Raw genomic sequence first — 23260 nt, forward strand, 5'->3', positions numbered from 1 at the left:
GTGTGTGTGTGATTAAGGTGTGTTTTGTCTTTCGAAAACTGATAGTGAATATTATCCAGATCTGTATGTGTGTATTGCTTGTGGTCAGTGGCGACCCGTAATTCAGTGGCTTGCCTGTTTTGCATGTTATTTTGTCACATATCAGTTTGCAAACAATGTAAAGAAAAATCTATATCATTGAGTTAACAAAGCAGCATACAAACATGGTCTCATTTTTGTTTTCTTGAGTAAAGCAGCTTCAAGATGCAGGTGTTTCAGCCTACCTCAGTGCTTTCTGTTGGAATGGGGCAAGCCAGTTTGGCTCAGTGTTTGATGACAAAATTTGCCAACGCAGGACCACCACGCCACCTTCCCGTTCAAGAGAGCACAGCACAACAAGGTGAGTCCAAAAATGTATTGTATGCTGCTTTATAAATGGTGTAATATGCCAGGGAGATATGTATACTGTAGCTAAGAAAGTAATACTAAATTAATAAGTGTATGTTGTGTAGTAAGCTGTTAGTAGCCCATGTGCCTCACCCTGATAATTGTGTCTATTTTCACCTCTTAATTTCACCTACTGTTCTGACTTGGTGGTGCACATGTAGCCTATAACTTGTTATAGAGAAATGTAATCATCGAATATTGTCAGAGCTTTCATTGTCTGCTTATATGCCCCCTTTATTTACAGTATCCTACGGTTCTGATTTGGTGTACAGGGAGAATACTGTAAGAACGGCCCATGTTCTGAATTCTGTCGCTATACATTTCAAAAGTGCTGAACAAGTAGTTATATTGACTAGCTCACTCATTAATGTCTTAATCAAAATCACGGATTGCCTCTTATCCGCTTGTCGTCCTCTTATGCCATAGTTTGTACATCTCAATTGTCAGTAGAAACCACATTTGTTTAAGCAAGTCAGCCATATCAGCTATGTTTTTTTAAAAGGCAGTAAATGAGTCTGAATGAACTGTTTCGCTGCCAGACAAGGCTCTGCTGATAGCCAGGTGTAGCAGTGGTATAGCTCAAATAATGCATTGTTTAGTGTTGTGTCAAAATCTCCACTGTGTGTGGTTGATAGATTTTATTGTGTTTTTCTGCCAGAACTCAGTGTCTGTGTAATGCCCTGACCTCATTCAGGGTGGGAACCACCCACGGGTAATCCCCCGACTCACACTTTGGTTTGTGTGTTTGTGTGTGTGAGTGTGTGTGTTCCAGCAAATATTGAGATGATTAAATAATGATTTGATCTGGATAGTCATGACCACTATGCAGCATCTTCACTCTTAAACATTTCTGTTTTGCGGAGGGCTATGATTGACCTGCTCTTTCTGATAGTTTCAGTTTCAACTTTGTCTTCTTGAACGTAGCCCTGTTTCTTTGTGTTCTTGAACGTAGCCCTGTTTCTTTGTGTTCTTGAACATAGCCCAGTTTCTTTGTGTTCTTGAACATAGCCCTGTCTTTCATTTTTGTTCATTAATTTCACCTGTGTTAGTTACTCACCTGGTCTCATCAGCTCCCTTTTTAGTTCAGTTCTCTTTGTTTGTATGGTTGTGAGGTATTGTTTTTGACTGCCTACCTGTGTTTCACCATTGCCTGTGACCACGATTCCTGCCTTCTGCGAAGGCTTAATAAACATCTGCCGTGCTCTGCGTGTGAATCTACACCTTGTTCTCCCTGAGTCTTCATTACAAAAACAAGAACATTGTGCTGTCTGGTTTGCTTATAATAAGGAATTTAAAATGATTCATACTTTTACTTTTGATATATAAGTATATTTTAGCAATTACATTTATTTATGATACTTAAATATATTTCAAACAAAATACTTTGACTTTTACTCAAGTAGTATATTTCTGGGTGACATTCACTTTTACTTGAGTCATTTTCTATTAAGGTATCTTTACTTTTACTCAATACTGTATGAGAATTGAGTACTTTTTCCACCAACCGTTGTGGGTTTGTGTGTGTGCATGCCTCAGTACCTGTGTGTCTGTACTGTGGATATGTGTGAGGGAAGGAGCTCGTTCAATTTTAAATCCCTGGGAAAAGTGGGAGAGTCTCACACTGCCGGACATGAGGGTCAGATTGGACAGGAATAGTATTCCCTCCCTAATTCCTCCCTCACTCACTCCATCTCCCCTTCCTTGCTATATCCGGAACTGTCTTGTGCTGATTCTGGGTCAGAGAAGAAACACACCAGGGTGTAATGAGGAGAGGACTGGTTGCTTTGAGTCAAGCGGTTTGAAAGACATCATCAAGATACTGTACATTCAAACTGAGAGTTGGGGAGAGATTGTATCACTTTTTGTAAATGCATCCATGTACCTTATCGGCTGTGTAACTAGCCATATTGAAACACACACAGATGTACATTGTAGTAGTAAAATATGGTTAAGCTGGGGTGTGGACAGGGAGTTAGGGTTAGGGCTGAGCTGGGGTGTGGACAGGAAGTTAGGGTTAGGGCTGAGCTGGGGTGTGGACAGGAAGTTAGGGTTAGGGCTGAGCTAGGGTGTGGACAGGAAGTTAGGGTTAGGGCTGAGCTGGGGTGTGGACAGGAAGTTAGGGTTAGGGCTGAGCTGGGGTGTGGACAGGAAGTTAGGGTTAGGGCTGAGCTGGGGTGTGGACAGGAAGTTAGGGTTAGGGCTGAGCTTGGGTGTGGACAGGAAGTTAGGGTTAGGGCTAGCTATATCTACATCCCTGAGAGAAACGTTGTTTTTGACATTGTTGACTCATTTTGGGTCGATTCTATGAGTTTCTGTCTTCTTTGTAGCTAACCTCCCACGTTTCCTGTGCATATCATACACACTTGTCAAGTCAGCTGCTACTGCTTACTGTGTGTGTGTGTGTGTGTGTGTGTGTGTGTGTGTGTGTGTGTGTGTGTGTGTGTGTGTGTGTGTGTGTGTGTGCGTGCGTGTGTGTGTGTGCGTGTATGCGCGTTCGTGTGTGTGCCAGATCCTGTAACAGATACACATATACCGTCCGAAAATCATCATGTGATACCTTATTGTAGCATGGTCTCATCAAGACAAAGCTTTGTGCAATACTGGTTTGATTATGCTGAGGGTGGTGGTTTGTACCACGATTTAGTCAACTGTATGTACACACAACATTCATCTAGGGACAGAGGACTCGTCCACTTAAGAGATAGCGAAGAAAAGCCCATTGGAAACAATATATATACACACACAAGCTGCTTCAGCTATGGCAGGTGTGTTCAGGTGTACTCCTATCCTCACTGTGTAGCTGAAGAGGCATGACGTTGGTTGTTAAGTTACTGTATCTCAACCTGGCCCAGTTTAGCGATGGGAACAGGAAGATCTCCAGGTCATCTCTGAAGACTTTGTGGAGTCACATTTACCATAAGTACTTCCATTATGTCTGAGAGGGGTTTTGGTTGGCAGTAACACAACCCTGCGCCATGTGAAAGTACCACTCTGTTCTATGTTCTGATCATTTATAAGAAGGGGATGACATCGCTATTGTCCGGTAAATAATGAATGGAAGTGTTGTTTTTTAAAATCACCTTTGTGTCCTATTGTTACAAACACTGGCTTCTATGTTGTTCTATTTTGGGTCAACTGACAAAGACATATTCGCAAGTACCCTTACAAAGTATAGCATCATAGAAAGACAAAGCTTCTCCAACCATGTATCGTATCGTGTTGAACAGCGATTTATTAAACACAGCCCTGGATAGCTGACCCAGACATTACAATACTAATTCAATCAGGGAAACATCTGAAGAATACAAAGTGAAAAGTCAAACATCTCAGCGAAACCAGAGGTGACACAGAACATAAAGACCCAACATATTATCTAATAGGACACACCAAGGGAGACGGTCTATTGTCGTCCATCATACAGATGACAAACCCTTGTAATGGATAGCCAACATGTTATTGTGATTAGCCTTTATACAGAGAAACAGAAAACAGCACAGATGTTTCCATAACAACACAATGAGCTTGTTAAAAGCCAAATGGATATAAAGATGCTGACTCATCCTAGTGACCTACAACTCATTTGTAAAAAAACATCCTAAATCAATGTCAGACACAATGGAGCAATTTGTAATTTGTGCTGAAGAAATTAAGTAGTTTCACTCTATTATTATTACTAAGATATTACCTTTCACAATAGTATCATTACTTGATCCAATAGATATTGTCAAGTTTCACAATATTATCATTATTACGGAATCAAGTTTCACAATTCAACTATTACTTTCAAGGTTCACTAGTACTAGATGAAGATATGAGGAAGATTCAGCACTAAAAGTTAATACACAAGGGTTGTCCTTAGACTAACACACATGCCTGTTGGTAGTCTCCGTAACACTAGATAAGTAAGTCATAGGCCTGTTGATAGTCTCCGTTACACTGAATGACGATGTCCTCCAGAAAGGGTCTCTCACAGAACGGGAAGCTATTCTGAAGCTTCATCACAACCCACTCAAAGTCTGGATCTGGAGGAGAGAAAAACAGAGTTCAGTGTTACATTTTACATTTATGCACATGTATGATTTTTCCAGTCATATTAGGTAACAAAGTTATCCTTTGTTGCGGTCTCTTGACAAGCCTGGGAAAGCAAGACAACTGCTCTCATGGAGTTTTATACCACACACAGTGTATGATCCTTTAGTTCTGAATACAGATGCAGGATCTTCATTTCAAATGTATATTGTCACAGCAAAATAATCCTGCAGCAACAGGATTTGAACGCTTTGTCCATAATGTTGCTTGATTGGTGATTTGGCTATTAGCTGGCCAAAAGTATGCTACATGAAAAGTGCAATACTGTTAATATAACCGTGTGTTAATGTGGGTTTTCAGTGAATTTATGTAAATCACGAAGCTCATCTGCATTTCCAGTTGGAACATTTTCAGCAACAAAAGAGTGATCAAATTAAGATCCTACATCTGTATCTAAACGCTGGGGTATGGAGACAGAGGTACCATATCCTGACCTATCAAACCCTAAATGAAAGCTGTATATTTATTCTGTATACAGCTGGATCTGTGCAACAGATGCCGTCGAATTTAGACTTGACTTTAGACCACTTTATGAGTTATGAAACGTTTTGATTTTGGATGAATGTTCCTTGTAATGAGAAACGATGACAGAGCTCTGCTTTGTATTCTAAACACTAAAGCCTCATCCAATCCCACACACATACATGCACACACACACACACACACACACACACACACACACACACACACACACACACACACACACACACACACACACACAGTCAGACAAGACATAAGGATGACAGTCTCATCCCAGACCAAGCCCGTTCACTGCAGTCTGAGAGGACACTCCCATGACGCTCTCTGCTGGGTCATCTGGTTCAGCCAGGAAGGACAGATGACCGGAGAAGAGAGAGAGAGAGGGGGGTGGGGGTGGAGAGAAAGAAAAATAAGAAACACTGATCTTCCACCATAGTCATTCTGATCCAACCTGATCCTCCAACTAACCACAATATAACAGTCCCTGATCACATACACACGCACACACACACACACACACACACACACACACACACACACACACACACACACACACACACACACACACACACACACACACACACACACACACACTGAGCAGGGCAGTGTGAGGAGCCTGGAGGGAGAGGTCATCAGCCAGCCAGGAGGAGATTAGGAGTGTTATGGTGGTGAAGGACTAGCATCCTCTTTATATCCTAATCACCACGGCCATTTAGCCAACAGATGCTTTTCTCCAAAACTATTTCCAGTTGACAACTGGACTCTGTACATTAGACCCTAATGAGGGTGGTTACTGAACATGGCCATTTACAACAGCTATTGGATCCAAGTTGACGGGTGTCTCCAGGATCAACCCACAACCCTGGCATCGAACCCACAACTCTGGCAACGAACCCAAAACCATAGCATCGAACCCACAACCCTGGCATCGAACCCACAACCCTGGCAACGAACCCAAAGCCCTGGCATGGAACCCACAACCATGGCATCGAACCCACAACCCTGGCATCGAACCCACAACCCTGGCAACAGACCCAAAACCCTGGTATCGAACCCACAACCCTGGCATCGAACCCACAACCCTGGCATCGAACCCACAACCCTGGCAACAAACCCAAAACCCTGGCATCGAACCCAAAACCCTGGCATCGAACCCACAATCCTGGCATCGAACCCACAACCCTGGCATTGAACCCATAACCCTGGCAACAAACCCAAAACCCTGGCATCGAACGCACATCCCTGGCATCGAACCCACAACCCTGGCAACAAACCCAAAACCCTGGCATCGAACCCACAACCTTGGCAGCGAACCCACAACCCCGGGATCGAACCTACAACCCTTTCATCAAACCCCCAACCCCGGCATGGAACCCAAAAGCCTGGCATCAAACCCACAACCCTGGCATTGCCAGGCCCATGCTCCAAACCACTGAGCCATCCAAGCCAGTTCACAGGCTGCTGCTAACTAGTTAGAAAGGATGAATGGCGTTGCTTTGTCAGGGATGATGGCTGAGATAGTTTGGCCAGGCAAAGCTCTGCACTGACAGGCAGAAAACTATGTGTACTGTGATGACAGCTGGGTTCGAACCCAGGTCTCCTGCAAAACCCACTGAGCAAAGCCTAGGCATTGCCTTGGGTAACTAATGCAAGTTTTCATGGGTGCGATGTGACCTTGAGAGAAAAAGTATTTTACAGATGTGATGACAAGTAGCAGTAGTTCCTGAAGTGAACTGGTTCTGAAGTGAACTGTTCCTGACGTGAACTGTTCCTAAAGTGAACTGTTCCTGACGTGAACTGTTCCTGACGTGAACTGTTCCTGAAGTGAACTGTTCCTAAAGTGAACTGTTCCTGAAGTGAACTGTTCCTGAAGTGAACTGGTCCTGAAGTGAACTGTTCCTGAAGTGAACTGGTCCTGAAGTGAACTGTTCCTGACTTGAACTGGTCCCGAAGTGAACTGTTCCTAGAGTGAACTGTTCCCGACGTGAACTGTTCCTAAAGTGAACTGGTCCTGAAGTGAACTGTTCCTGACATGAATTGTTCCCGAAGTGAACTGTTCCTGAAGTGAACTGGTCCTGAAGTGAACTGTTCCTGACTTGAACTGTTCCCGAAGTGAACTGTTCCTAGAGTGAACTGTTCCCGACGTGAACTGTTCCTAAAGTGAACTGGTCCCGAAGTGAACTGTTCCCGACGTGAATTGTTCCCGAAGTGAACTGTTCCTTAAGTGAACTGTTCCTGAAGTGAACTGGTCCTGAAGTGAACTGTTCCTGACGTGAACTGTTCCTGACGTGAACTGGTCCTAACGTGAACTGTTCCTGAAGTGAACTGTTCCTGAAGTGAACTGTTCCTGAAGTGAACTGGTCCTGAAGTGAACTGTTCCTGAAGTGAACTGGTCCTGAAGTGAACTGTTCCTGACTTGAACTGTTCCCGAAGTGAACTGTTCCTAAAGTGAACTGGTCCTGAAGTGAACTGGTCCTGAAGTGAACTGTTCCTGACATGAATTGTTCCCGAAGTGAACTGTTCCTGAAGTGAACTGGTCCTGAAGTGAACTGGTCCTGAAGTGAACTGGTCCTGAAGTGAACTGTTCCTGACATGAATTGTTCCCGAAGTGAACTGTTCCTGAAGTGAACTGGTCCTGAAGTGAACTGTTCCTGACTTGAACTGGTCCCGAAGTGAACTGTTCCTTAAGTGAACTGTTCCTGAAGTGAACTGGTCCTGAAGTGAACTGTTCCTGACGTGAACTGGTCCTGACGTGAACTGTTCCTGAAGTGAACTGTTCCTGAAGTGAACTGTTCCTGAAGTGAACTGGTCCTGAAGTGAACTGTTCCTGAAGTGAACTGTTCCTGACTTGAACTGTTCCCGAAGTGAACTGTTCCTAGAGTGAACTGTTCCCGACGTGAACTGTTCCTAAAGTGAACTGGTCCCGAAGTGAACGGTTCCCAACATGAATTGTTCCCGAAGTGAACTGTTCCTGAAGTGAACTGGTCCTGAAGTGAACTGGTCCTGAAGTGAACTGTTCCTGACGTGAACTGGTCCTGACGTGAACTGTTCCTGAAGTGAACTGTTCCTGAAGAGAACTGTTCCTGAAGTGAACTGGTCCTGAAGTGAACTGTTCCTTAAGTGAACTGTTCCTTAAGTGAACTGTTCCTGGAGTGAACTGTTCCTGAAGTGAACTGTTCCTGACGTGAACTGTTCCTAAAGTGAACTGTTCCTGAAGTGAACTGTTCCTGAAGTGAACTGGCCCTGAAATGAACTGTTCCTGAAGTGAAATGGTCCTGAAGTGAACTGTTCCTGACTTGAACTGTTCCCGAAGTGAACTGTTCCTAGAGTGAACTGTTCCCGACGTGAACTGTTCCTAAAGTGAACTGGTCCCGAAGTGAACTGTTCCCGACGTGAATTGTTCCCGAAGTGAACTGTTCCTTAAGTGAACTGTTCCTGAAGTGAACTGGTCCTGAAGTGAACTGTTCCTGAAGTGAACTGTTCCTAGAGTGAACTGTTCCTGACGTGAACTGTTCCTAAAGTGAACTGGTCCCGAAGTGAACTGTTCCCGACGTGAATTGTTCCCGAAGTGAACTGGTCCTGAAGTGAACTGTTTCTGAAGTGAACTGTTCCTGACGTGAACTGTTCCTAAAGTGAACTGTTCCTGAAGTGAACTGTTCCTGAAGTGAACTGTTCCTAAAGTGAACTGTTCCTGAAGTGAACTGTTCCTGAAGTGAACTGGTCCTGAAGTGAACTGTTCCTGAAGTGAACTGGTCCTGAAGTGAACTGGTCCTGACGTGAACTGTTCCTGAAGTGAACTGTTCCTGAAGTGAACTGTTCCTGAAGTGAACTGGTCCTGAAGTGAACTGTTCCTGAAGTGAACTGTTCCTGACATGAATTGTTTCCGAAGTGAACTGTTCCTGAAGTGAACTGTTCCTGATGTGAACTGGTCCTGACGTGAACTGTTCCTGAAGTGAACTGTTCCTGAAGTGAACTGTTCCTGAAGTGAACTGTTCCTGAAGTGAACTGGTCCTGAAGTGAACTGGTCCTGAAGTGAACTGGTCCTGAAGTGAACTGTTCCTGAAGTGAACTGTTCCTGAAGTGAACTGGTCCTGAAGTGAACTGGTCCTGAAGTGAACTGGTCCTGATGTGAACAGTGAAATCCAACAGAAATAAGCTCAAGCATCAGATGCCATCAGCTACAGAAGCCCAGGAACTTGGGAAGGGAATCAAAGCGTACCTTTGTTATGAGGAAACTCTAGTCAACAGAACATCTGCTCCTGTCCTGCTGCTGCTATGTGGGCTTTGGCAATGGCTGCTGCCATTGATGGGTTCATTTAAAGGGTTTAGTCTTCTGCACAAACACACACACGCACACACACACATCTGAAGACTGCACACCTTGGCACCAGGATAATGAAATAATGTCAGAAGCATCTGTAAGAAGTGTTTCAAGCCCTGACCACTGGAATGTCTCTGACACATCGATTCATACATTATTTTGGAATTGTATTTACACTACACTGTATTATTGCCTTTTTTGTAGATAGAGGGCAGGGGTCAAAGTGGCCCATGGAGAGTGAGTTGAGAGCCGTGAAGTCATTCCCGACTCTCTCACTGACAGCATCATACTGAGAAGCTTTTCCTTTCTACTTGACAGCTTGGCTCAGAGACACCAGAATTTCCCTCCCTTACTGACAGATTGTAATTAACGGTACCCAGTGTGCAAGTGTGTATGTGTACGTGCATCCGTGTGTGTCTTACTGGTCTCCTCTCGCCACTCTGAGGTGCTGTGTGCTGGGTCAGGCTCCGGGGATGTAAAGGTGTCTTGTGGTCGGGAGGTCTGGCTATGGGTCTGCCAGCCTCTTCTGTCCTCTTCCATAGCCACAGGGGGGCGCTGTAGCTCATTCTGCCCCCCTGCAACCTCTGTGCCCCCACCCTGCAGTCGGTCGAGGAAAGCTGATCTCCCCCTGCCACCAGACATAATCATTTGTGTGTTATAAAATGTATATGTTTCCTTGGAATGTATTCAGTTTGTTTCTATGCTAATGTTTGTAACGCTGCAAGCAACATCTCCTTTACAGAGATAATAATATATTTTAAACTACTAAAAAGAGATTAGAAATATCAACAGATTACAGGCCGTCCAGCCAACTACTACAAAATAAATAAGGGAACAATGTCTAAACAGATCACTCAGCATAAAAAAATGACAACTAGGTTTGAACATTGTTGTAAAAATGAGCACACCTTCTCAATTCTCTCATCCTCTCCTCCTCTTGATTACTCTCTTTCTCCTCCAAAACCTCACTCTGAAGGGAAGAACATGGATTAGTACTGCACCCATAACTGAACTGTAGTTTCATTCCTGCTTGGGCTACATATACCGATAACATTTGTTAGCAATGGTTGTATATTTGACAGGGTACCTTCATCCTCTGTTCCTCCTTCTTCAGCTGTAGAGCGGTGTTCTCCTCCTCTCTCCTCTCTGACCTGTATTCCTGGGCTCTGGCCTGCAGGACAGGAACATAAGAAAACAGGGTCTCAGGCCTCTGTTTGAACACAGACAGAGAGACACAGAGAGAGAGAGACACAGAGAGAGAGAGAGAGAGAGAGAGAGAGAGAGAGAGAGAGAGAGAGAGAGAGAGAGAGAGAGAGAGAGAGAGAGAGAGAGAGAGAGAGAGAGAGAGAGAGAGAGAGAGAGAGAGAGTTGTTTTTCTGGTGTCAGGCTCTTTCTCTGTTCTCTATCCTCCGACTCTGGAGAGTAGGGAGTGCACACACAACACAAAACTCACACAGACACACACACGTGCACGCACACTCCCCACACAAACAGAGGATATAAGGAATATTAATCGTCCCTTAAGGAACCATCTCTGAAAGAACAACAAATTCCCCAGTACCCCAGTAGAGACCACATCAACCACACTCTCTTCCCCCTCGCTCCCCCTTCTTCCCGTTGCTCTCCCCCTCCTGTTCGGCAGCTTTGATCACTGGGTCTGTGACGTTGGTTTAGCTTGGACGGATCCAGTACTGCAGTCTGGAGCACCTCCAGAAGACCAGGTCAATAGAGAGTAAAGCAGGAACACAGACATCCTGACACTCCTTCACTACCATGTTTTCAGAGAAAACAAGCAGAAAATATATGAATAGAATGTAGGATCTCTATGGAAACTGGAGAGGCATACCGCTACACACATTACTCTGTGTATGACTGTCTCCACAGAGATGACAGGTAGTGTCATGTGATGTTTCTATCCTTTTGGGTTATCCTACAGTCACTGCCTGTCAGGGAGAGGAATCCCTTTCTCTCTTCTGGTATCACTCTCTCTCTTTCTCGATTCCTGTTCTGTTTCCTCATCTTTGCATGCAGCCCTCTTCCCATCGCTCTCTCTCCCTCTCTCTCTCCTCACCCTCTCTCTCACTCTCCTCACCCTCTCTCTCTCCCTCTCTCTCTCTCCCTCTCCGTACCCTCTCTTTCTCTCCCTCTGCCTCTCCCTTTTCTCTCTCCCTCTCTTCAGCCTCTCTGTCTCTCCCTCTCTTCAGCCTCTCTCTCCCTTCCTCACCCTCTCTCCCTCTCCTTACCCTCTCTCTCTCTCTTCTCCCTCTCTCACTCTCCCTTTACTCAGCCTCTCTCGCTCCCTTTTCCCTCTCTCCCTCTCCTCTCTCTCTCCTTACCCTCTCTCTCTTTCTCCCTCTCCTCTCTTTCTCCCTCTATTTCTCTCTCTCCCTCCCTCTCTTCAGTCTGTCTTTCCCTTTCCTCACCCTCTCTCTCTCCCTCTCCTCACCCTCTCTCTCTCCTTCTCTATCGCTCCTGGCACGGCTAATTCTCCCAATAAGGTTAGAAATAAGGGAAACTAGAGAAACTTGCACAACAATGAGAAGGCCACACAAGAAAACATTTCCTCTGTCTGTCTGTCTACCACAGCTGTGTGTGCAATTTGAATAAAGATGTCAGTTGACACATAATACTGTTGTCAGTCAGTACAGTATGAAACCCTTCCCTAACACACACATACTCAAACCCTGAGAAACTTCCTTCCTGCTCTCCCCTGTCTGCTGTCTGCAGCATCACCAGACACGACACCACTGAGACCAGGCTAGGGCTGAGATGAGACATCAACACTACTATTATTAGCACTACATACAAACAATAGTATATTACACACATTAAGCTATGATGGCTTGTGGTCTATTTCTCCATCCTCTCCAGTTAGATTGATTGGTTCTTGTGGAGCTGGTTGACATAGCGACCTGGATGACATAGCAAAGATGACATCTGTGATTAGCAGGTCTTCCTGCATCCTGGCCTCTCATTGGCTTCCTTCCAGGTACTTTCACCAGAACTACGCAGGTTATTCCACCCTTGGTCTGTCGGCAGTGAACCCCCCGCCCCCTCTCTATCTCGCCATCTCTCCGTACTTTATGTGAACTCTGTGAGCCTCACTCCACCAACTCCCTTCCTATAACCATCAAATTATGAGGAGAGGGGGGATAGAGAGCGAGAGAGAAAGAGATGGAGAAAGAGATGGAGAAGGAAAGCGAGGGTAAAGAAAGATAGACACAGAGAGAGAGAGAGTGAAAGAGACGGCAAGACTTCTAGTGTGTATTTATTTACACTTACTTAAATCCAATCACAACCTCTAAAGTCTCTCTGTGCACAGGCTCTCTCTCTCTCTCACACACACACACACACACACACACACACACACACACACACACACACACACACACACACACACACACACACACACACACACACACACACACACACACACACACACACACACACACACACACACACACACACACACACACACACACACACACACACACACACACACACACACACACACACACACACACACACACACACACACACACACACACACACACACACACACACACACACACACAGTGTCCACTAGCTCTAACCAGAGGATAATATATTAAGGAGATGGGTCCTCTCCTCGGGCTGGGCTGGACCAACATTTCTGGGGCTGAGTTTATCCCCACTCCACCCCGGTCAATGAAAGCAGATCGTATAAAAAGACGGATCCATTGGTGTGAATTACCCCTGACCTCACAGCCACAGCTCTGAGAGTTCCGAACCCAGGGCCCTGTCTAGGATACACACACACATAGTCCTACCCAGGGTGATGTGTGTGAGGCACTAGTCACTGCCAATGGAGCTGCATCTGACCTCTCCACCCTCTGAAGGAACTGCTTTGTCTTCCTGCAGATCACACACACACAAACACACACACACACAGTGGTGTTAATGTTTTCTGCAGACACTCCTGATTCTCCCTCACAGAGGGGTCACCTAGTCTGTTTGTCCTGGTCTGACTCTCACTGTCTTCATCCTCTTTCCTGTCCTGTGTCTCAGTCCTCTGTCCTAACGGTCCTGTCCCAGTCTCAGTCCTCTGTCCTAACGGTCCTGTCCCCGTCTCAGTCCTCTGTCCTAACGGTCCTGTCCCCGTCTCAGTCCTCTGTCCTAACGGTCCTGTCCCCGTCTCAGTCCTCTGTCCTAACGGTCCTGTCCCAGTCTCAGTCCTCTGTCCTAACGGTCCTGTCCCCGTCTCAGTCCTCTGTCCTAACGGTCCTGTCCCCGTCTCAGTCCTCTGTCCTAACGGTCCTGTCCCCGTCTCAGTCCTCTGTCCTAACGGTCCTGTCCCCGTCTCAGTCCTCTGTCCTAACGGTCCTGTCCCCGTCTCAGTCCTCTGTCCTAACGGTCCTGTCCCCGTCTCAGTCCTCTGTCCTAACGGTCCTGTCCCCGTCTCAGTCCTCTGTCCTAACGATCCTGTCCCCGTCTCAGTCCTCTGTCCTAACGGTCCTGTCCCCGTCTCAGTCCTCTGTCCTAACGGTCCTGTCCCCGTCTCAGTCCTCTGTCCTAACGGTCCTGTCCCCGTCTCAGTCCTCTGTCCTAACGGTCCTGTCCCCGTCTCAGTCCTCTGTCCTAACGGTCCTGTCCCCGTCTCAGTCCTCTGTCCTAACGGTCCTGTCCCCGTCTCAGTCCTCTGTCCTAACGGTCCTGTCCCCGTCTCAGTCCTCTGTCCTAACGGTCCTGTCCCCGTCTCAGTCCTCTGTCCTAACGGTCCTGTCCCCGTCTCAGTCCTCTGTCCTAACGGTCCTGTCCCCGTCTCAGTCCTCTGTCCTAACGGTCCTGTCCCCGTCTCAGTCCTCTGTCCTAACGGTCCTGTCCCCGTCTCAGTCCTCTGTCCTAACGGTCCTGTCCCCGTCTCAGTCCTCTGTCCTAACGGTCCTGTCCCCGTCTCAGTCCTCTGTCCTAACGGTCCTGTCCCCGTCTCAGTCCTCTGTCCTAACGGTCCTGTCCCCGTCTCAGTCCTCTGTCCTAACGATCCTGTCCCCGTCTCAGTCCTCTGTCCTAACGGTCCTGTCCCCGTCTCAGTCCTCTGTCCTAACGGTCCTGTCCCCGTCTCAGTCCTCTGTCCTAACGGTCCTGTCCCCGTCTCAGTCCTCTGTCCTAACGGTCCTGTCCCCGTCTCAGTCCTCTGTCCTAACGGTCCTGTCCCCGTCTCAGTCCTCTGTCCTAACGGTCCTGTCCCCGTCTCAGTCCTCTGTCCTAACGGTCCTGTCCCCGTCTCAGTCCTCTGTCCTAACGGTCCTGTCCCCGTCTCAGTCCTCTGTCCTAACGGTCCTGTCCCCGTCTCAGTCCTCTGTCCTAACGGTCCTGTCCCCGTCTCAGTCCTCTGTCCTAACGGTCCTGTCCCCGTCTCAGTCCTCTGTCCTAACGGTCCTGTCCCCGTCTCAGTCCTCTGTCCTAACGGTCCTGTCCCAGTCTCAGTCCTCTGTCCTAACGGTCCTGTCCCCGTCTCAGTCCTCTGTCCTAACGGTCCTGTCCCCGTCTCAGTCCTCTGTCCTAACGGTCCTGTCCCCGTCTCAGTCCTCTGTCCTAACGGTCCTGTCCCCGTCTCAGTCCTCTGTCCTAACGGTCCTGTCCCCGTCTCAGTCCTCTGTCCTAACGGTCCTGTCCCCGTCTCAGTCCTCTGTCCTAACGGTCCTGTCCCAGTCTCAGTCCTCTGTCCTAACGGTCCTGTCCCCGTCTCAGTCCTCTGTCCTAACGGTCCTGTCCCCGTCTCAGTCCTCTGTCCTAACGGTCCTGTCCCCGTCTCAGTCCTCTGTCCTAACGGTCCTGTCCCCGTCTCAGTCCTCTGTCCTAACGGTCCTGTCCCCGTCTCAGTCCTCTGTCCTAACGGTCCTGTCCCCGTCTCAGTCCTCTGTCCTAACGGCCCTGTCCCCGTCTCAGTCATCTGTCCTAACGGTCCTGTCCCCGTCTCAGTCCTCTGTCCTAACGGTCCTGTCCCCGTCTCAGTCCTCTGTCCTAACGGTCCTGTCCCCGTCTCAGTCCTCTGTCCTAACGGTCCTGTCCCCGTCTCAGTCCTCTGTCCTAACGGTCCTGTCCCCGTCTCAGTCCTCTGTCCTAACGGTCCTGTCCCCGTCTCAGTCCTCTGTCCTAACGGTCCTGTCCCCGTCTCAGTCCTCTGTCCTAACGGTCCTGTCCCCGTCTCAGTCCTCTGTCCTAACGGTCCTGTCCCCGTCTCAGTCCTCTGTCCTAACGGTCCTGTCCCCGTCTCAGTCCTCTGTCCTAACGGTCCTGTCCCCGTTTCAGTCCTCTGTCCTAACGGTCCTGTCCCCGTCTCAGTCCTCTGTCCTAACGGTCCTGTCCCCGTCTCAGTCCTCTGTCCTAACGGTCCTGTCCCCGTCTCAGTCCTCTGTCCTAACGGTCCTGTCCCCGTCTCAGTCCTCTGTCCTAACGGCCCTGTCCCCGCCTCAGTCCTCTGTCCTAACGGTCCTGTCCCCGTCTCAGTCCTCTGTCCTAACGGTCCTGTCCCCGTCTCAGTCCTCTGTCCTAACGGTCCTGTCCCCGTCTCAGTCCCATCTGTAGCCCCGTCATCTGTACTCTGTAACTGCCTCTCCTCTCTTTACCCCTGACTCCAACATGCTCCCTCCGTCCGTCCGTCCGTCTGTCCGTCCGTCCGTCCGTCCCTCCGTCCGTCCCTCCCTCCCTTCGTCCGTCCGTCCGTTCCTCCGTCCGTCTGTCCCTCCCTCCCTCCCTCCGTCCGTCCGTCCCTCCGTCCGTCCGTCCCTCCGTCTGTACATGTTTGTATTTTTCCTTCCCTACAGTTCTCCTAGTGTGTGTCATGTTTGTTGTTGTTAGGCTGGTGCCAGTGGTGTGACATCAAACAGAATGTTCCTCCAGAGGGGTTGGAATGTAGCCAGGGTTCCAATAACACAATAACTCTGTTGGGTGCTTAAGGGCTAAGGGTTTGGACCAGTGTTAATATTATTATGCTTTGGAGAAGAGATTCCTGCACATAACACTCTGTACATAAACATCCATTAAAGTGCAAGGGTTCTGCATTCTCCTTCAGTTTTTGACTCTCCTCCACCTGTAATGACACGGTATGTTACTTCAGGTGAGTGGAAGGATTTACATGGTTCAGTGACGGATGTGAGGGTAAACAGGGAGAGACAGGTTAAGTGTGTGTCACACGCCTCCATCTCCTCTGATGTCTGCTACAGAAACACCTTATTTATTCACAAGTTCAAAGTGCTGACCTGAGGTGGTCCTGTTGGAGAACTTCTCTCCTCTGCCTCTCCTCCTGTTCTCTTCTCTCCTCCAGTCTCTCAGCCTGTAACATAGTTGAACACAGCCGTGACTTGTTACTAATTAGTAGGGACTTGTCGTAACCATTCCCTCTCAGGTTACAATTAGGACTAGGTTGTAGAGAGAAACATGGTCAGCTTCATTAGGTGGGTCACAAGACAGTGCTTGAAATGTTATTAAGGCGACTCGTTAAAGGTTCCGTAACCACTGCTCTGGTGTCCTTCATGAACCACTATTAAGACATCTCTGTCTGTATTCACCACTCAGAGGAGGACAGCCAGACATGGACTCAAACATGTGTAACAGCTCTCTCTGCTGCAGCCTGTGGTTCCTGGAAACACCATCAATCAGTCAGGGAACTATTGTCTCCTTAATGATGGGTGTGGATATGTCTCTTCCTCTCTGTCTATTTTCCTATCTTTCTCTCTCTCTCTCTCTCTCTCTCTCTCTCTCTCTCTCTCTCTCTCTCTCTCTCTCATTCAATCACCACATCTAGGATTAGTGTGCCTGCCAGCTGTCTGCAGTGACATCTGTTGGAATGAAATGGTATTACAGAGAGAAACAATACCTTCTGTATACCTACAGTATAAGGTATGTAACAATACAGTGACATCAATAGTAAGTAAGAGATGTATTTGTACAGTGCTAACACCCTTTCCATCCCTCTCTTACCTTCTCCCGCTGTTTAGCCTTCATCCTGTCATTCTCCTCTTCCTCAGCCTGTTTCCGTTGCCGGTCCATCTCCTCTTTTCTCAGCTTCACACAACACAACACAAGTAGACAACTTACTCACACTGTCTGTCAAGGGCTATTTAGAAGGCATCATCAAGAAATTAACAGAATGTGAGGGTTTTAAACGCCAGGCTGGAATACGGGCCATAAAGGTATAAATACATCTTTATTGTAAAGTGTAATGATGGAATACGGGCCATAAAGTTATAAATACATCTTTATTGTAAAGTGTAATGATGGAATACGGCCCATAAAGGTATAAATACATCTTTATTGTAAAGTGTAATGATGGAATACGGCCCATAAAGGTATAAATACATCTTTATTGTAAAGTGTAATGATGGAATACGGGCCATAAAGGTATAAATACATCTTAATTGTAAAGTGTAATGATGGAATACGGGCCATAAAGTTATAAATACATCTTAATTGTAAAGTGTAATGATGGAATACGGCCCATAAAGGTATAAATACATCTTTATTGTAAAGTGTAATGATGGAATACGGGCCATAAAGGTATAAATACATCTTTATTGTAAAGTGTAATGATGGAATACGGGCCATAAAGGTATAAATAAATCTTTATTGTAAAGTGTAATGATGGAATACGGGCCATAAAGGTATAAATACATCTTTATTGTAAAGTGTAATGATGGAATACGGGCCATAAAGGTATAAATACATCTTTATTGTAAAGTGTAATGATGGAATACGGGCCATAAAGGTATAAATACATCTTTATTGTAAAGTGTAATGATGGAATACGGGCCATAAAGGTATAAATACATCTTTATTGTAAAGTGTAATGATGGAATACGGGCCATAAAGGTATAAATACATCTTAATTGTAAAGTGTAATGATGGAATACGGGCCATAAAGGTATAAATACATCTTTATTGTAAAGTGTAATGATGGAATACGGGCCATAAAGGTATAAATACATCTTTATTGTAAAGTGTAATGATGGAATACGGGCCATAAAGGTATAAATACATCTTTATTGTAAAGTGTAATGATGGAATACGGGCCATAAAGGTATAAATACATCTTTATTGTAAAGTGTAATGATGGAATACGGGCCATAAAGGTATAAATAAATCTTTATTGTAAAGTGTAATGATGGAATACGGGCCATAAAGGTATAAATACATCTTTATTGTAAAGTGTAATGATGGAATACGGGCCATAAAGTTATAAATACATCTTTATTGTAAAGTGTAATGATGGAATACCTGTTTCTGCAGTTTAGATCGGCGTAACTCGAACAGCTGCCTCTCTCTGGCCTCAGCCAATGACACAGCACCACCTTACAGAGATCCATGCATTAGAAGATAATATTATTAATGTGTGTGTGTGTATGTGTGTGTGTGTGTGTGTGTGCGTGTGTGTGTGTGTGTGTGTGTGTGTGTGTGTGTACCTAGCCTCTCTGGGGCCAGCTGGACAGGACCAGGTCTGTTTGCTTCCTTCCATCTCTGTAAATCCTCCTCTTCTTTCTGAGCCACTGCAGGTTAAAAGAGAATGGTAACATGTTGACATTTTACATTCCAAGTATATTTAAGCAATAAGGCACGAGGGGGTGTGGTATATGGCCAATATACCACGACTAAGGGTTGTTCTTAGGCACGACGCAACGTGGCCGTGGTATATTGGCCATATACCACAAACCCACGAGGTGCCTTATTGCTATTATAAACTGGTTACCAACATAATAAGAACAGTAAAAACAAATGTTTTGTCATACCTGTGCTATATGGTCTGATATACCACGGCTGTCAGCCAATCAGCATTCAGGGCTCGAACCACCCAGTTTATAATACAATATATAGTATATTACTAATATATACTATTACTGGAGGGAGGGGTAGATGGGAAGGGAGGGAGGGATAGAGGGATGGAGGGAGGGATGGAGAGATATATCAATGCTAATGTAATAAAACAGGCAGGGAGTGCACCTTGAACCGACCCCCAGAAATCGATTGTGCCACAAACGCGTGCTCAAGTGGCAGAGTCAATATACCAGGGTCGCTACAACGAGACTTACTCATTTGTAGTTTACTCCTTCGTGATTCAATGGGTGGTATCATGGTGAACCCATCTGAACTGAGAGAGAGAGAGCATGGAAATTAAAATCAAATTGTATTTGTCACATGCACCTAATACAACATGTGTAGATCTTACCATGAAATGCTTACTTACAAGCCCTTAACCAACAGTTTTTTGTAAGAAAATATTTGCTACATGTTAATATATATTTGTATTTAAGCACGAAAAAAAAGATCACAATAAAATAACAATAACGAGCCTCCAGTATATACAGGGGGTACCTGTCCGAGACAAGTTGCCGGGGTAAAGGTTAGTCGAAGTAAATTGAGGTAATATGTACATGTAGGTAGGGGTAAAGTGACTATGCATAGATAATAAACAGTGAGTAGCAGCAGTGTAAAAAGGGGGTCAACTCAAATAGTCTGGGTAGCCATTTGATTAGCTGTTCAGCAGTCTAATGGCTTGCGCTTAGCCTTTTGGACCTAGACTTTGCGCTCCGGTGTCGCTTGCCGTGCGGTAGCAGATAGAACAGTCTATTTTAGGGCCTTCCTCTGACACCACATGGCATTGAGTTCCTGGATGGCAGGAAGCTTGGCTCTAGTGATGTACTGGGCCATACTACGCACTACCCTCTGTAGCGCCTTGCGTTCGGTCGTATGCAGAGCAGTTGCCATATCAAGCGGTGATGCAACCAGTCAGAGAAAGCGAGAGAAAGGGACATGTAAATACCTTCCCCTACTTAGACGTGTAATAACCCTCATAATCTTCTGTGCCAAGGGTTTTACCAGACAGAGGCAATATTCTTGTGCACCAAAACAGAACGCAAGCGTCTGCTCATATGCGCATGCGTGCGCATAGACTATTTTCACCAGAGATATTAGAGACAGAAGGAGATAGGAAACTGAGCTGCACTTCCTAACCTCCTGCCCAATGTATGACCATATTAGAGAGACATATTTCCCTCAGATTACACAGATCCACAAAGAATTCGAAAACAAATCCAATTTTGATAAACTCCCATATCTACTGGGTGAAATTCCACAGTGTGCCATCACAGCAGCAAGATTTGTGACCTGTTGCCACGAGAAAAGGGCAACCAGTGAAGAACAAACACCATTGTAAATACAACCCATATTTATGCCTATTTATTTTATCTTGTGTCCTTTAACCATTTGTACATTGCTAAAACACTGTATATATATAATATGACATTTGTAATGTCTTTATTGTTTTGAAACTTCTGTATGTGTAATGTTTACTGTTCATTTGCATTGTTTATTTCACTTTATATATTCACTTTATATATTATCTACCTCACTTGCTTTGGCAAAATTAACACATGTTTCCCATGCCAATAAAGCCCTTGAATTGAATTGATAGGAACGAATGGCCAATGTATAACATCCCGCCCAGCAAACTGTCGACCAATCACGTTTACGTTGTCATTCTGTGTCACGCGGTTGCTAACTTAATCGTCACGCAAGCCCTTCTCAAAATCAGGTATGAGTCGATAAACCTGCCTATTTCCCTCGGAAGTACGTAATGTCACGATTCCAAAGCTATACGATATTACAGATAACAAGTTAATCTCCAAAAGATGTGTAAATGTGTACTTCATGTTTACGAATTCCATGGTAATGTTAGGTTTTTAAACTTGCGCCCAATTGACTCCCATTCACTCCTGAAAGGAGAGCTCTACTTGTCCCACAATCACCCAGAATGCACCGCGCGGCCCATTGACAACGTACACAATAGGCCCTATTAGGATTGCAATGCAGTTTTCCATCTCCTCAAAATAATCTCTGGTTTTCTCTTCCACTTCACAGGAATTAAGGGCATGAAACGAAACTGAAATTTACTGTAGCCTAAAGGAGAATATGACTTTACATAAATACTTAATTTAATACATTCTTAATTTGAATGACATTCCCAACTTTTACATAATAATACTTCCAAAACTTTTCCCAATTTTTCTTAAACTTGATGCAGAAGAGAAACTTCCATATCAATATAGCCCGAATATCCCCTTGAAACATAGGAAAATACATAGTCTAATGTAGATAAATATTATTGGCTACTACTCACTGTCGAGGCTGAGTTGGATCCTGCTGTGTTTGTGGGTCGGTGTTCGCGTTAACAGGTGCGTTAACGTTGACATCAGGATTGGAATCCCCGGGCTCTTGCCATGCATTATTTCCAGACTGCCTATTTGTTCTCCGATTAACTCCTGAATTGGTCAAATTTATTCTATTATTACTATAATATCCCTGGTCGTCCATGGTGGCAGCCTATATCCTATGGCTACTGACACAGAACTGTCTGAGACGCCGGTAAATTGGAGAAGCCCCAACCCCCCTGTGGCAGACACGCGTATTGGAAAGTTAACTCCCAGTACTACCCACAGACTACATTGCCTTCAGAAAGTATTCACACCTCTTGACTTTTCCAAAATTTGTTGTACAAAGTGGGATTTTTTATGTGTTTAATTGAAATTTTTTGTCAATGATCTACACCAAATACTCTAATGTTGACATGTAAGAAAAATTCGAACATTTTGTAAAACAAATCATGAAAAATAAAACACTAATATATCTTGATTAGAAGTAATTCACAAGTCAAAACATGTTAGAATCACATTTGGCAGCGATTACAGCTGTGAGTATTTCTGGGTAAGTCTCTGAGAACTTTACCCACCTGGATTGTACAACATTTGGCCATTTATTATTTTCATAATTCTTCAAGCTCAGTAAAATTGGTTGTTGATCATTGCTAGACAACCATTTTCAGGTATTGCCATAGATTTTCAAGCAGATTTAAGTCAAAACTGTAACTCAGCCACTTAGGAACATTCACTGTCTTCTTGGTAAGCAAGTCCAGTGTAAATTTGGCCTTGTGTTTTAGGTTATTGTCCTGCTGATAGATGAATTCATCTCCAGTGTCTGGTGGAAGCAGACTGAACCAGGTTTACCTCTAGGATTATGCCTGTGCTTAGCTACATTCCATTTATTTTTTATTTATTTTTTATTCTGAAAAACTCCCCAGTCCTTAACTATTACAAGCATACCCATAACATGATAAAGCCACCACTATGCTTGACAGTATGGAGAGTGGTACTCAGTCATGTGTTGTATTGGATTTGCCCCAAACATAACACTTTGTATTCAGAACAAAAAGTTATGTGTTTTGCCACATTTTTTGCAGTATTACTTTAGTGCCTTGTTGAAAACAGGATGCATGTTTTGTACATTTTTTATTCTGTACAGGCTTACTTCTTTTCACTCTGTCAATTAGGTTAGTATTGTGGAGTAACTACAATGTTGTTGATCCATCCTCAGTTTTCTTCTATCACAGCCATTAAACTCTGTAACTGTTTTAAAAGTCACCATTGGCCTCATTTCCTTCTTCTCCAGCAACTAAGTTAGGAAGGACACCTGTATATTTGTAGTGACTGGGTGTATTGATACACCATCCAAAGTGCAATTAATAACTTCACTATGCTCAAAGGGATATTCAATGTCTGCTTTTTTACCCATCTACTAATAGGCATTGAGGCATTGAATAACCTACCTGGTCTTTGTGATTGAATCTGTGTTTGAAATGCACTGCTTAACTGAGGGACCTTAGATATAATAATTGTATGTGTGGGGTACAGAGATGATGTAGTCATTCAAAAATCATGTTAAACACTATTATTGCATGCAACTCATTATGGGACTTGTTAAGCAAATCTTTACTACTGGACTCATTTAGGCTTGCCATAACAAAGGGGTTGAGTACTTATTGAGTCAACACATTTCAGCTTTTAATTTTTAATAAATTTGTAAAAATGTCACAAAACATCATTCCACTTTGAAATTATGAGGTATTGAATGTAGGTC

General features: G+C 45.1%; 1 protein-coding gene across 1 annotated transcript; it reads right to left on the reverse strand.

Moving 5' to 3' along the window:
• Positions 1–3640: 3640 nt before the first annotated feature.
• LOC139402379 (epithelial-stromal interaction protein 1-like) lies at positions 3641–21739 on the reverse strand. The gene is made up of 11 exons (XM_071146382.1): positions 21468–21739; positions 19381–19439; positions 18757–18840; positions 18572–18645; positions 17279–17362; positions 16558–16631; positions 13126–13210; positions 10404–10487; positions 10225–10286; positions 9739–9944; positions 3641–4448 (listed from the first exon to the last, which is right to left on the reverse strand). The coding sequence occupies exons 1-11, from the start codon at positions 21659–21661 to the stop codon at positions 4321–4323; spliced, it is 1134 nt and encodes a 377-aa protein (XP_071002483.1). The 5' UTR covers positions 21662–21739; the 3' UTR covers positions 3641–4320.
• Positions 21740–23260: the final 1521 nt, after the last annotated feature.

This window comes from Oncorhynchus clarkii, chromosome 3, assembly GCF_045791955.1.
Source record: "Oncorhynchus clarkii lewisi isolate Uvic-CL-2024 chromosome 3, UVic_Ocla_1.0, whole genome shotgun sequence".
Taxonomy (NCBI): Eukaryota; Metazoa; Chordata; class Actinopteri; order Salmoniformes; family Salmonidae; genus Oncorhynchus; species Oncorhynchus clarkii.

What these genes read in the sequence shown, in the direction of transcription:
- LOC139402379 (XM_071146382.1), bottom strand. Translation starts at nt 21,661, where the DNA reads ATGGACGACCAGGGATATTATAGTAATAATAGAATAAATTTGACCAAT. An exon ending in AGGCTAAACAGCGGGAGAAG is followed by an intron (nt 16,632 to 17,278) that starts GTAAGAGAGGGA and finishes ACTATGTTACAG; the next exon opens with GCTGAGAGACTGGAGGAGAG. An exon ending in CTCCAACAGGACCACCTCAG is followed by an intron (nt 13,211 to 16,557) that starts GTCAGCACTTTG and finishes TGTGATCTGCAG; the next exon opens with GAAGACAAAGCAGTTCCTTC.